The 14,847-nt window shown below is 40.6% G+C and overlaps 1 protein-coding gene across 3 annotated transcripts in view; it reads right to left on the bottom strand.

Annotated features, from left to right (window-relative positions):
• The window catches only part of FSD1L (fibronectin type III and SPRY domain containing 1 like), a 42,181-nt gene extending 27,916 nt beyond the window's left edge, over window positions 1-14,265 (bottom strand). For all 3 annotated transcript variants that reach the window (XM_063294935.1, XM_063294936.1, XM_063294937.1), the window contains exons 1-3: window positions 14,138-14,265; window positions 6,524-6,619; window positions 3,134-3,265 (exon numbers count right to left, since the gene is read on the bottom strand). In XM_063294935.1, coding sequence (XP_063151005.1) covers window positions 3,134-3,265; window positions 6,524-6,619; window positions 14,138-14,152 — 243 coding nt within the window. In that variant the 5' untranslated portion in view covers window positions 14,153-14,265. The remainder of the gene's footprint in view (window positions 1-3,133; window positions 3,266-6,523; window positions 6,620-14,137) is intronic.
• Window positions 14,266-14,847: the final 582 nt, after the last annotated feature.

Here is a 14,847-nt window from a genome sequence, read left to right as displayed (position 1 = left end):
GTTTCTAATTTTCTGGAAGAGGTCTCTTGTCCTTCCTATTCTATTGTTTTCTTCCACTTCCGCGCATTGTTTAAAAATAATTCCTTATCTCTTCTGGCTAACCTCTGGAATTTTGCATTTAATTGGGCATATCTCCCCCTATCGCTGTTGCCTTTTGCTTTCCTTCTTTCTTGGGTTACTTCCAGTGTCTCAGCAGACAGCCACTTTGCCTGCTTGGTTTTCTCTTTCTTTGGGATGTATTTTGTTGTCGCCTCCTGAACAATGTTGCGAACTTCTGTCCGGAGTTCTTTCGGGACCCTATCTACTAAGTCCAGTCCCTTAAATCTATTCTTCACCTCCACTGCATATTCCTTAGGGATATTAGTGAGCTCATATCTAGCTGACCTGTGGGTCTTCCCTAATCTCTTTAGTCTGATCCTAAATTGTGCAAGAAGAAGTTCATGATCGGAACTACAGTCAGCTCCAGGTCTTGTTTTTACCGACTGTATAGGTGTCCGCCACCTTTGGCTGCAAAGGATGTAGTCAATCTGATTTCGGTGTTGTCCATCTGGTGAAGTCCATCTATAAAGCCGTCTCTTAGGTTGTTGGAAGAGAGTGTTTGTTATGCAGAGTGAGTTGTCTTGGCAAAATTCTATCAGCCTTTGTCCTGCTTCATTTTGTTCTCCCAGGCCATGCTTACCTGTAATTCCAGGTGTCATTTGACTGCCCACCTTAGCATTCCAAAGTGGCACTTTAGCTATGCAATATTGAAGAGCTCAGTGCTCAATATTGCTTCAATAAAACAGGTTCCAGTGCTCTATCCTTAAGACTTTTGTTGGGTTACCAACCTATTATTTCAACCTTTTTACTGCATTACCTAGTTAAATGTACCAAAAGTTTCACTATGTGACAAATGAGGTAGGTGGCTTACAAAACAATTGATTTTGCCATAGTCTTACATGCAGGAAGAAAAGCCAGTCCAGAATGTCACCGTTTTCAGTTTTCATTTTGAGCTCAATAATAAGTGGAAATACTGTAGAAATTATGTAAAGTTACTTTTAAAATTTCCACAGGAACTCTAAGATTCAATTGAAAAGTCTCACAACTGACTTGCATATACTGCCAGAACACACATATGGCATAACCTTTTTAGTGATACTCAAATTATTTTGTGAACTGACAAAGATACTATCTCCAAAAGGAACAAGAGATTAATTGAAGAATTTACTCAAGACAATGCTTCATCTTTTAGAGGGGCATTCTCTCAAGAAAATTACTTTAACATTTTGTAACTCCCAATTTTTTTATTTCTTAAGGTTTTTTGCACACATGGTCTAATTCAAATTTCATTTTCCCAACCAATATAATTTAACCTTCAGAGATTATTAACACATTCTACACAGATTTTTAGACATACAACAAGGAAAAATTAGATAAGTGCAAAGCTACATGGAATAGCCTCCCATCTGAGATCCAAGGGATCTCTACTCATTTAGCCTTCCAGAAGGCTATGAATACCTGGCTCTTCCAGGTGTTCCCAGGAGGCTGTTTGATCTGGCACCTGAGAGTAAGGGTATTTTTTTTATCTTTGTTTTTATGGATTGTTGTGAGCTACCTGGAATCATCATTATGAGATGGGCAGCCATGCAAGTTCTATTAAAAAAAAATCATGATGGTCACATAGGCTTAAGACAATTGGGTGTGCTGTATTTCAGAAATATTATGGATACCTAGCTCTCCTGAGAAGTCTATCTGGCTGGGAAAGGTAGAAGAAAAGAGAAAGTGGATGACCAGCAGCAATGAGTTGGAACATCTGAAGGACCAGGTTGGGGACAGATTATCCTGGAGAAAAATCTACCCATATAGTTACTAACAGTCAACACCAACTTGATGGCATAAAATCAACCAAATATGTTGTAAATCAAACTGACTTTATAGGTAGCCCTCGACTTACGACGGCAATTGGGACTGGAATTTCCATTGCTAAGCAATGCGGTTGTAATGTGTGACTGCATCCCTTAGCAACTGCAATATCTGCAGTCCTAGTTGCCATTGTTAGCTGAATCCCATGGTTGTTAGGTGAGGCAACTTTCTGCCAGCTTCCCACAACCAAAGTCAGTGGGGAAGCTGGCAGGAAGTGTCAAGTCCCAGGCTGGCAGGCAAGCAAGTGGCTGCTGCTGGGTGGGGAAGGGAGAGAGGGAGTGTGCTGGGTGCGGTGGAGGGTGCATAGGGGTGCTTGAGGGTTGGGGAAGGTGCAGGAGGGTACACGAGAGTGCCAGAGAGGATCAGAGAAAGTGTGCGAGAGTGCGTGACAGGGTCAGGAAGGCTGTGCGAGGGTGCGCAAGAGGGTCGGAGAGGGTGCGCAAGGGTACACGGGGGTGCAGTATGGATGCGTGGGGGTGTGGCGGGGGTCAGGGAGGGTGTGAGAGGTCAGCGAGGGTGCAGGAGGATGAGTGAAAGGGTCAGCGAGGGTGCACAAGGGTGCACAGGGCTGCGGCGTGGATCAGTAAGGGTACGCGAGGGTGTGTCGTGGATTAGGGGGCATGAGGGGGCACTGGGAATGCATTGCGGATGTGCAGGGATGTAGTGAGGGTCTGAAGGGTGCACGAGGCTGCACAGAGGAGTGGCGTGGGTTGGGGAGGGTGTGTGAGGGCACATGGGGGTATGGTGCACGGATGCGGGGAGGGTTGGGGAGGGTACGTGAGGGTGCACAGGGTTGTGGTGAGGGTGTGCAAGTGGCCAGCATGGTGCAAACACAGAGGGGCTGGGGGAGTGTGCGCTGGTGGGGGAGACTTACTCCAGCGACTTGCGACCTTCCCTGCTGGCTTCCCCACTGACTTTCTGGGGAAGCTGGCAGGGAAGACAAGGTGATCATATGATCCCAGAGTGCAAGTGTAAGTGCAAACAAGTTGCCAAGCACCCAGATTGCGATCACATGACTGCAGAGTTGCTGGGATAGCCAGAACTCTGAGGACCGGTAGTTATCACCATTCGTTCAGCACCATTATAACTTCAAACAGTCACTGAATAAATGGTCATAGGTGAAGTACTACCTGTATATAGAAATATTTAATAGACTATTTCTTTTAATCAATAAAATTCTCCTACAAGAACTTAAGAAAATGTACTGTGAATTTATTATATAACTAACTACCTGAAGTTCCTGGATTTTTTGTGCTTGTTCTTGCTTGATATTAGTTGTCATGATCTCCTTCATTTCATCAAGTATTGCATATAAGCCATCAAATTCCTCTTCCAGCTCAGAAATAACACTGGAAGAATTAGCCTGTAAAAAGATTTTACTCTTTATAAACATCACTGCCATAAGACTCTTTATAAACATCACTGCCATTTACATACTTGCTCAACACAAATTGTAAATAAAAAGTCACATGGTTTAACAATACACTGTATTTACTAAAGATAATAGTAAAGTTAATATTATACAGTTGTAATCGAAATTATTCAACCCCCATTGCAAAACAGGTTGTCAAAATGTACAGACTTTCAGCTGTTAGCAAAGAAATCAAACAAAAGCAATTGAAATAGCTCAACACAACGAATGCTTCAAGTGGTGTCCCCAAATTCAACTGAAAATGCAACTTATAATGACTTCTCCAGTCTCAAAATTATTCAACCCCCTGAAAAGAATCCGTCACAACAGCACACATACAGTACGCAAAACAGATGTTGTCTCAAGCACACCAGATGTAACTAATTAAGGGCTTCATTAGTTGCACCAGGTGTGCTTGAGCTGGAACACATGAAATACCTGAAGTGGCTAAGGGTTTGTTGAGTGTCATGTTTGACTGCATGTTAGAAATACAGTATGGCTAAGTCAAAAGAATGGACCAAAAAAGTAAAAGAGATCATTGCCCTTCACAAACAAGGAACAGGATACAAAAAGATAGCGAAGGCACTGAATGTTCCTAGAGTCACTGTTGGAAGCATAGTTCGCAAGTTCAGAGTCAAAGGAACAGTGGTTACACTACCTGGACGGGGTAGAAAAAGGAAGCTGTCAATGGCTGCAACCAGATTTCTGAGAAGGCAGGTGGAGAGAAACCCTCGAGCGACTGCAAAAGACCTGCAGCAAGACTTGGTGGCAACAGGCACTGAGGTTTCAGTGAACACAGTAAGGCGCATACTAAACACAGAAGGTTCCATGCCAGAACTCCAAAACATACACCACTACTGACCCAAAAGCACAAGAAAAGTCAGCTCCAATATGCTCAAAATCATATAAATAAGCCACAGAAGTTTTGAGATTCTGTTCTGTGGAGCGATGAAACAAAACTGGAACTTTTTGGCCCGATGGATCAGTGGTATGTCTGAAGAATGAAGCATACGCTGAAGAAGAATGAAGCATATGCTGAAAAGAACACTGCCTACAGTTAAGCATGGTGGTGGCTCAGTGATGCTCTGAGGCTTCTCTGCATCCTCTGGAACTGGAAACCTGTAGCATGTGGATGGCAAGATGGGTTCACTGAAGTATCAGGAAATCCTAGGAGAAAACGTCATGCCGTCTATAAGGAAGCTGAAGCTTGGGCGTCATTGGACCTTCCGACAGGACAGTGGTCCCAAGCTTACCTCAAATTCCACTAAGGTTTGGATGCTGAAGTAGTCCTGGAAGATACTACAGTGGCCATCACAGTCACCTGACTTGAACCCCATAGAAAATCTCTGGTGGGATTTGAAGAAGGCAGTTGCAGCACACAAAACCCAAGAATATTACTGAAGTGGAGGCCATTCCTCATGAGGAATGGGCTAAGATTTCTCAGGAACGCTGTCAGAAGCTGGTGTCTGGCTATGCATCTCATTTGCAGCAGGTCATAACAGCAAAAAGGTGCTCTACTAAGTACTGAAGATGTTTGCCATGAAGGGGTTGAATAATTTTGAGACTGGAGAAGTCTCAAAAGAAAATGCAACTTATTTCTCACACTTATTTCTCAAAAGAAAATGCAACTTATAATTCTTCTCAAAAGAAGAATTATAAGTTGCATTTTCAGTTGAATTTGGGAACACCACTTGAAGCATTCCTTGTGTTGAGCTATTTCAATTGCTTTGGTTTGATTTGTTCATTAGAAACAGCTGAAAGTCTGTACATTTTGACAATCAACCTGATTTGTAATGAGGGTTGAATAATTTCGATTTCAACTGTATATTAGCATGTTTAGCCATACATATACGACTTGACCTACTGACCTATAGATAAGACTTGACCTACTGATTTAGTAATCCTTATCAAAAGTAAGACATGAACTCGCTATGCAAGCCAACATTCAACCTAGCAAATTAATTGTTTAGCACCTATCTTAAAATATACTAGTAAATGCTACTGCTATACTTTATAGTGGTATTTATTTATTATGTGGTTATAACTAGGCAAAATACAGGCATAGTTCAAACAGACAGATTAGTTTCTCTTAAGAAACTAATAAACTTAAGAGCACTTCAGAATATGGGAAATCCATCATTTATAAATCTTTTTTATCCTGACCTTCAAGGAGTGCTAGGATAGGCCACATGAAATCACTTCATCCCAGTTTAAAAACATCATCATGGTACTGATTAATATTAAACAGATACCTCATCACTTTTATATCAAATAACACAGGTGTTTCCCCAACAAAATTCACAAAAATTACTCAGGCAGCACAGTTCTAATGCACTTCACAGAACAGTATGGGCAAGACATGCAATTTTCACTAAAATCTGTGCCTACAGCAGAGGACTAATACTGCTGCTGCTATTATATGCACTACTAGGCAACCATTGCTCAACCAGGGCAATATACCATCCCAATTCTTGCGAGGTTTTGTTATGCCTGTGGCAAAGTATCACAAGATTTGCTCTCCACACATAACTAAGCCTCAGTATGTCAACGATTGCTATCTATATAGACTTGTCATGGCCTGGCAGTGGAATTCTAGACAAGATAGCTGCTACCAATATTTAGACAGCTGTGGAAGGAGCAGGTGCCATCAATTCAGCAGCAGAAGTTCTGACAGACCGTACAGGGGAAATAATTATTTCCATCTGAAATAATTATTTAATGATCAGAGGCTAAATGGTAGCCTGTAGCTATGGAATAGTGCAAATTTTGGCTTTACGGCACAGAAGTGAGTTAGCCGTATCAGATTCATAAATCAATGCCTGCAATTAATTTTGTTTTAATTAGTTTTTATTTATAAAATACACTGATAAAGAATTAGCAGAATGTTCCCTGGCTTCTCAGTTAGCCTACTGGCTTTCTATACACATACATGTACGACTAGGCTTTGTTACATCCCCAGCAGAGAAGTGAAGTGGACTAGCAGCAAAGGTACACACTTCAATCTTGTCTCCACAAGACCACTGTTCTTTTTCAAGATGTATGAGGTGTATGTTTGCTTGCACCACCAATTCATTTTTAAAAATTATTTTCCAATTAGAACTCCCAACCCTCTTTCCTTGCTGGAGTGGGCAGAAAGATTGGTTATTCATCTATATTATTTCAGATTACTATTACAGAAACTGCAATCAGTATACAAGGATTCCAACATACCTGTACTCCTTCCAAAATGTGGTTTAAAGTTTCAATAAAGTTCTGGATTTCATCATTTTTATGTGCCAATGTGGAGATAATTCTTTGCAAAGCTTCCTAAAACCAGAACACATTCATCAAGATATGTACATTCATTTTATTAGAATCAGAAGAATAAATTCAACATGGACAGTATTTTCATATTTATTTATGTAAATGGATGTAGATCAAAGGAGAGGGGGGAAAAGAAAAAATTATGAGATTTACAATAATCAAAAGATATTAAAACACACACAAGCAGCAGCATTTAAAGCACAACAAAAGTCTACATAATAAGTCAAACCTGGCAAGGAATAAAATGTTCCAAAATATATCGAGATTCTGTATATAGATTGATGGGAAAGCCTGGAACAAGACAGCCAACAGGTTTTTGACAGAAAGGTATGAAAACGTTTACAGCCTGGGCTTAGTTGGTTATAAAGCAGATCCACTAGTTTCTAATGGTCATAGCTATAGCTAGGAATTTTGTGACCTTCTTAGATATTTCAGTCCAGTGATCTTGCAGCAGTTGATCATGATAGCTTGCTAATCAGTGGTTCAATAAGACAATGCCAAGTAAGAGGTAAGGTGCAGTCTAGCAACATGTGTACTAACAACTTAACTTTGTTGTCTGAGCACATGCAGATGATCCTGATAAGGGCTATTGTGATTATCTACCTCTAGTGATAACTGAGGGCAGGGCATCAAATTGCTCAGTGTGAATGCCCTTCTATGTGAGGTATGAATGATATGATAAAAGTATCTCCATGTGTAAAAAGAAGCACACAGTAGTAACAAACATAACTTGGCAGAGTTTTTAGTCCATACTAAAAAGACAAGTTCTGTCAGAACAAGCCAATGGGGAAGAAACACTTTCTCTTATAATCTACATATTACCCAATAGGTATGCTATGTGTTCTTTATTATGCATTCATCATTAAGAAATGTATTTAGTTCCAACATTATGTACCACTTAAATTCACATTAATAAGCATTTTCTTTTGCAAAATGCTTTGTTGCAATAATCTAAAATTTCACTCCATTCAAATTTATCAAAGACAAATTTATCTATAAATGCAGTTATTTCTAAAGTTATTTCTAAATACTTATTCATTAAAATAATATTTACTTCGAAGCAGGAAGGTTATTGAAGTCTACTAGATATGTTTAGCACTGATTGGCCTTCATTGTCCAAGGTGGAGAAAACTTCCAACGGAGACTTGCAAGAAGGAAACTGGAGTGCATCTTACACACTCAAATTCTATACAACTTATAGCAACTATATGCAATTCTCAAATTTTCAGACTGCCTGCACCTCCAACCTGATTCAATTTTTTTTTCAAATTATTTTTGTAAATGTGCCCTATAAATTCTTCATTACTGAAAAATTGAACAGTTAGGAAATGTCTGCTCTTTTTCTCATTACTGCATTATGTAAGAGACCTGCAAGTTCAAGCACACTCTAACCATATATTAGTTTTGACAGGTGAAGTCATACTTATTATTATTATTAATTTATTTTCTATCCCACCTTTATTATTTTTATAAATAACTGGCACTCTTCCAATGTTAGGACTGCCTTTGGCCATGGCACCTAGAATTCCAACCCTAATACAACTGGAGGGTGCTACATTGGGGAAAGCTGCTGTACAGGATTCTGTGATAATTATCAGCAACTGTAACAATCTGCTGACCTTACCCAGATGCAGATTATGTCCTAAATCACATCTGCAAGACAGCTTTATTATATGACAAAGAATTTTATCTTACTCAGCTACAACAATGCCTTTTAAGCAAAACATGAAAGAGATTTGGGCATACTGTACCAAATCTGGAACATTACCTTGATATCTTTCATTTAAGACAATTTGTATTATTTAAAATTTAAATAATGTTTAATGGGTCCAAACTGACTTAGCATTAGGCACAAATAGAATACAATTAAAGTGGACTGAAGAACTTAAAGGTGGTATAACCAGGCTGTTGAACATCTCAGAGTATAAACCCCTAAAGGCTAATCTAGTAAATGGTCCACAGAGTGATTCACTTGCCTCCTTTGACGAACTGGTTATGATACTAAAAGACTGCTTCTCTATAGACATAAGATATCTGAACATGAAGAATGGAAATACTGGTATGATGGGGAAAGTGTTAAAAAAAAAGAGCTAATAAAGTGTTATATTCAATATAGGGAAAGGAAGAGAAAGATAATATCAGCCTCATACTTAAGCAAAAAAAAAAAAAAAGGAAATGGAGAAGGTCTTCAATCCCACTTGATAGAAATGTCACAAAAGAGAGAGAGTACGACTTTCTGGACTACAGTATTGTATCTGGAACCATGATGGGTACTAGTGGAATTAACATCTGTTGCATCTCATCTACCAAGTGGGAGTGCCACTTCTTCATTATGGTGTAACTAAGGTAGAGATTGGGACAACAGAGCAGGAGATTCAGAACTGTCCACAATAGAATCCAGCAATAGAATCAGAGGTAGTTTGTCTCATTAAAGGCATTAAAAATGGAAAAGCCCCAGGATCAGGTTTATCCCAGTAGAACTACTGATGACAAATTCTGAGTGGTGGAGTATACTATTAGCTCAGACCAGGCAATTGGTCTGAAGCAATAACTGTTTTGATATAAAATAGGTTGTAAGGCAGTGTCACCATATTATCATCCCAACAAGTTTTCTTTCTTTAATTGGTAAATTATATGCCATGCATTTGAAAACCATGCTGATGGACTGAATAAGAATAGAACAAATGGGCTTTCAATTTTGGACCAGGAAATAGTTTTGTACCAAATGGCAGAGAAGCATTCCAAATCTTTAAAATGAAAACTGTATTCCACGTTTGTTGATCTAAAATCTGCTTTTTATTCCATCTTAATATAGCAATTATGCAGCATGCAACAATGTCCATGCACAGAAGGTTGATTTTCTTGATAAAGCACCTCTCACAATGATCTCCTTGAAGGCGTATTATAATCTAGAAGGGGATTTATCTAATATGGACCCAGTGACAAGAGGGGTACATTAGAGGTGTATGCTGGCACCCCAGTTGTTAAATCATTATGTCAATGACACATATTAAGGTCATATATTATCACCTCTGACAGGAGAAGGATGTTACCAAATCATTAAGTTTGCTGTATTGCTATCACAAACTAAAAATAGTTTGCGCAGGATGAAGAGGTTTTCACTTTATTGCAGAGATTTCCAAACTTTCTTGGGTTATGGCACCCCTAGCAGTTCCCCAACTGTGTATGGCAGTGCTCTGTTGCGCTGCAGCCAACTTACTAACAGTTCTGTTTATTAAGTAGCAAAATATCCCATGGCACCCCCGTGAGTTAATCATAAGCCTAGCATTCTAATAACAGAATTATGATATTACACTTTTTTAAAAAGCCACATTTTTATCCTCTGCTACATTTAATTAGTCTTGGCTTTAGAATGTACTATACTTTTACACTGTATTCAGTTTCAAACTTTATATAATGTATAATACATGTCATTTCGATCACATGGTCTCAGCTTGGGCTGACACGCTGCTTTTACCACCAATCAGACTCTATGTAATCAGTATGTCTAATGGTCGATGGTTAAACTTTAGAAGCTATAAACATTTATAGACTGAGAGGTCTTTCATTTTGATTACAGCCCTTGTAACATAGAAATAATTTCAAATTTACATACAGAAAGGCAGCATCTAATTTGAAGATAAAAGTTTCTATTGAAAGGTGCCAAAAACATTCACTGTATAGTCTTTCTTAAATTAAATAAGTTATTTTCACTTACCAATTATCTCACTATACAAGTTTAAAAATGATTCTTTAGGCTACAAGGTGAAGTTTATCAAATGAAGACAGATATTCAAAGTTAATAATGTTATTGTATATCAGACTTAACTCCTAAATTACCCATTATTTAGGTTGCAAGGCAATCATCCTATCAATATTTTAAATCCATACTATGAACATAAACCCAAATAGCTTGCAAGGACCTCTCTTATCCAGTTCATTCAGCAGTATTTTGCTAACTGGATCAGCACTGTTTTAATTAATTTAAAAAGATACGAAGTTGAAACCCACAGAAATTTGAATAATTGGACGAATAAAAAAGGAAGCTTTGTGATTAATAGACTAATCAAAATTATAATTCAGCCCAGATTTTCCTGATCATGAAGATGAGCAATAATTATATATAATTCTATTTATAAACAAAATCCTGAAAAACTGCCAGATATATATTATGACAAAAATCTTAATCAGATAAAAAAAAAACATTGGGAGGAATTATAAGCTGATTTTAAAAAACTATTACTTTTAAAAGCAGCATCTGCATATTACTATGAAACTAGAAGGAAAAAAAATTCTGTGAGTAGCAGCTGTTAGACTTTGTTTATTTAATCAATAAATTAACAAGTGTGCTATAGTGAATGGCAAAGTTTTTACCATCTAGAGAAAGAAAATACCATTGTATGGACAATATTATAGGAACTGTATTCTCCACTATCACTGAAGACCTGAAGATAGTAGTCACAAAACGTAATTTACAATATGTTGAGCTTTTTTTGCACAAACCCTAGAACTGTGTTTATACTTTAGGAACACAGTCATGACCAAGGAAAAAACCTGAACTCTATGCTATTCAGTTGTTGTTGTTTATTCGTTCAGTCACTTCCGACTCTTCGTGACTTCATGGACCAGCCCACGCCAGAGCTTCCTGTCGGTCGTCACCACCCCCACCTCCCCAAGGGACGAGTCCGTCACCTCTAGAATATCATCCATCCATCTTGCCCTTGGTCAGCCCCTCTTTCTTTTGCCTTCCACTCTCCCTAGCATCAGCATCTTCTCCAGGGTGTCCTGTCTTCTCATTATGTGGCCAAAGTATTTCAGTTTTGCCTTGAATATCATTCCCTCAAGTGAGCAGTCTGGCTTGATTTCCTGGAGGATGGACTGGTTTGATCTTCTGGCAGTCCAAGGCACTCTCAGAATGTTCCTCCAACACCACAGTTCAAAAGCATCTATCTTCCTTCTCTCAGCCTTCCTTATGGTCCAACTCTCTCAGCCACATGTTACTATGGGGAACACCATTGCTTTAACTATGCGGACCTTTGTTGTCAGTGTGATGTCTCTGCTCTTCACTATTTTATTGAGATTTGTCATTGCTCTTCTCCCAAGGATTAAGCATCTTCTGATTTCCTGACTGCAGTCAGCATCTGCAATAATCTTCGCACCTAGAAATACAAAGTCTTTCACTGCTTCTACATTTTCTCCCTCTATTTGCCAGTTATCAATCAAGCTGGTTGCCATAATCTTGGTTTTTTTCAGGTTTAGCTGCAAGCCAGCTTTTGCACTTTCTTCTTTCTCCTGCTGCCTTGTTGTTAGCAATGCTTCTTAAGGCCCATTCAACCTCACTCTTCAGGATGTCTGGCTCTAACTCACTGACCACACCGTCACAGCTATCCCCGATATTGTTATCCTTCCTATACAGGTCTTCCGTATATTCTTGCCACCTTTTCTTGATCTCTTCTTCTTCTGTTAGGTCCTTGCCATCTTTGTTTTTGATCATACCCATTTTTGCCTGGAATTTACCTCCGATGTTTCTAATTTTCTGGAAGAGGTCTCTTGTCCTTCCTATTCTATTGTCTTCTTCCCCTTCCGCACTATTCAGTTACATAAGTGAAATCTTACAAAGTATCTAATACTGGATACTTCAAATGAACAGCCTCAATATCTTCTTTTTCCTTCCTGCCTGGACTAGTCTCTGCAGTTTTCTTGGCAAGATTTCAGAAGTGGTTTGCCACTGCCTTCTTGCTAGGGCTGAGAATGACTGGTCCAGGATCACCCAGCTGGCCTTGTGCCTAAGGGGGGACCAGAACTCCCAGTTTCTAGCCTGATGCCTTAGCCACTGTCTACTATAATGGAACCTGTTCTTGTTCCCAACTCATGTCAGACAGTGAGAGACAAGATTAGCGAAGTAATTTACAAATGATTTCTTAATACTGTTGATGAGTTCCAAAACAATCATGCACTAAAGAATGAATACAGAATGACAAATTTATAACGAAACAGTTGGATTTTCCAGGGTTCCACCCTCCTATTCACTGAAAGTCCTATCTATCCTAATGAATTTACTATGCATGAAGAATTTTCCTTCTGTATTGTGAAAGATCAAATTTAAAAAAATAGTTGTTAATTTTTCCTTTCTATAAAATTAAAATGAGATTTCCCCAAGTGCTTTAAAAATCTATGTAAAAATGCACAAAACATGTATGAGCTAGCTATTTAGAATATAAAAGTTTCATTTGGGTTTCACCTTACCTAAAAGTCTTGTGTTTGACATTGCAAACAACTAGGATATTGTTAGGCAATAGACACTTACATTAAAAATGCACTTGAGTGATAGAATTTGCATGCAAAAGATTTTTTTCTTCTGTTTTGGTCCATGTGTCTCCAATTAGTCCATGTTTCTCCAGCTCCACAGTGTCAAATTATCACTATGCAATACCTCATGTATTCAAGATCTTTAATATTCAGTTAGAACCATTTCCTACCTAAACTACCACTCCAAGTTTTGTAAGGTTAAATATGGAAATGGAATGCCTACTGGTAGAATACAAGTGCAGTAAATAAATAAAGTTCCTTTAGTTGTATTTATGTGCAAATAAATTCCTTTGGGACTTAACTGTATGCTAGCTAGCTTTACAAACATTTTGTACATGAGATTGGCATTACTGTACATGAGATTGGCATTACCAGACAAGGTAGAATTTGAGGAGTACATTCAGGTATATCTCACTTATAAATGAATTTTAATTGCTTCTTTTCCACTATACTTAAGGGAAGCTCTTTTCATCTTATCCGTTCCCCCTGACTTATTTGGAAAGTGAAAAAAGGCAAGAAGAGATTGACAGTTCACACAGAAATCATACTCTGTTTTGTGGAAGTTATTTTTTAAAAAAGGACAGCAACTCGCAGGCACCCTTTTCCAACCTGAACCTCTCCAAGAAGCGGCTGGATCCAATGCCCACCATCACCTCTTGTCACCAAGGAAACTAGAGTGCCCCACGCCCAGAAAGCAGAATTACAGTCTAACACACCCAGATCTGAGAAAGCAGTGTCATGCTGCCTGGGGATAATAGGAGTTGCAGTCTAACCCCTCTGAAAAGCGGCTGCTTCGAAGGTCCCAATCCCCCCCCCCCAAAAAAAAAGCATTCAGAGGCGAGGTTTCAATGCATGAAGTCTCCCAAGGCACGGGCGTCTCTGCTCGGCCGGGGGCGCGCGTGAAGGACCCCGTCCGCTACAGACGAACACGCTCCACTGCCCTCCAGGTAGGGGCCACCCGTGACGAGTCGCCTCGCGCCAGCGACCGAGTAAGAGGCAGGGGATGGGAGGGAGCAGCCGTGAGGCGGCTCGAGACGCTCGGCAGGAGACGACTTTTTTTCGCAGGGGAAAGGCCCACTCGAGTCACGACCCACCTCTCGGCCTCCTCCTCCTCCTCCTCTCGGGCCCCGCTGTTTTTTGTCCTCCGGCGGGCCAAAGGGAGGATGAAGCGGGACCCTCAGCCCCCACCGCCCCTCGTCTCCCCCCACTTACTTTCTGCGCCTCCATGGCGAGGCCGGTTCCAGGCAGGTGAGGGAGGCAGGGAGGGGGGAGCGATCGACGGCTGAGGGGGAGCGTCGCCGCGCCGACCCACCCACCAATCAAACGGCCGCCGCTCTCCAAGCCCAGCACCAGAGCAGCAGTAGCGGCGGCGCGCGAGCCCCGCCTCCTTTCCCCTCCTCGCCTCGCTCTGGCGTGAGCATGCGCGCCGAGTCTGGCTGGTCCCTGGGGGACACTAGAGAGTCTGCGTGATTGAGGCCGGCGAGCGCCGCCCGTGGACTTCGCCTCCCTGCCGCGCGGGCGGGGTCCAGACAGGCGGCGAGAGATGGGTCGACTAACCTGCCTGGCGGTGCAAACGGGACACACCCGGTGCGCGCTCTGAGGAGTGTTTGTTTGCCTCTGACCAAGCGGACTGTGGTACCTGGGCGGCTATCCGCAGCGTTGCGTGGTAACGTTTTCAGCGCCAAGACTGGCCGGGCATTGGCCGTGCTGCCTGGGGCTGAGCGGGGATATGGGGCCCACCTTTCTCTATTATTGGACGAGACTTGCAGGACCTTTGCTGCAGAACGACCTCGTTATGCATTTCTTCAACACGTAAATGGCAGGGAAGGGAAATGCTGTGGGTCTCTGTTTATGCTTCTTCGACATATTTTTAAAATCTTTCCTGATGAATAGTTCTGCAGAAACTGAATGCTTGCACAGTC

The sequence above is a fragment of the Candoia aspera genome, chromosome 2 (genome assembly GCF_035149785.1).
Source record: "Candoia aspera isolate rCanAsp1 chromosome 2, rCanAsp1.hap2, whole genome shotgun sequence".
NCBI lineage: Eukaryota > Metazoa > Chordata > Lepidosauria > Squamata > Boidae > Candoia > Candoia aspera.
This window is presented reverse-complemented; position numbering and strand designations above follow the sequence as displayed.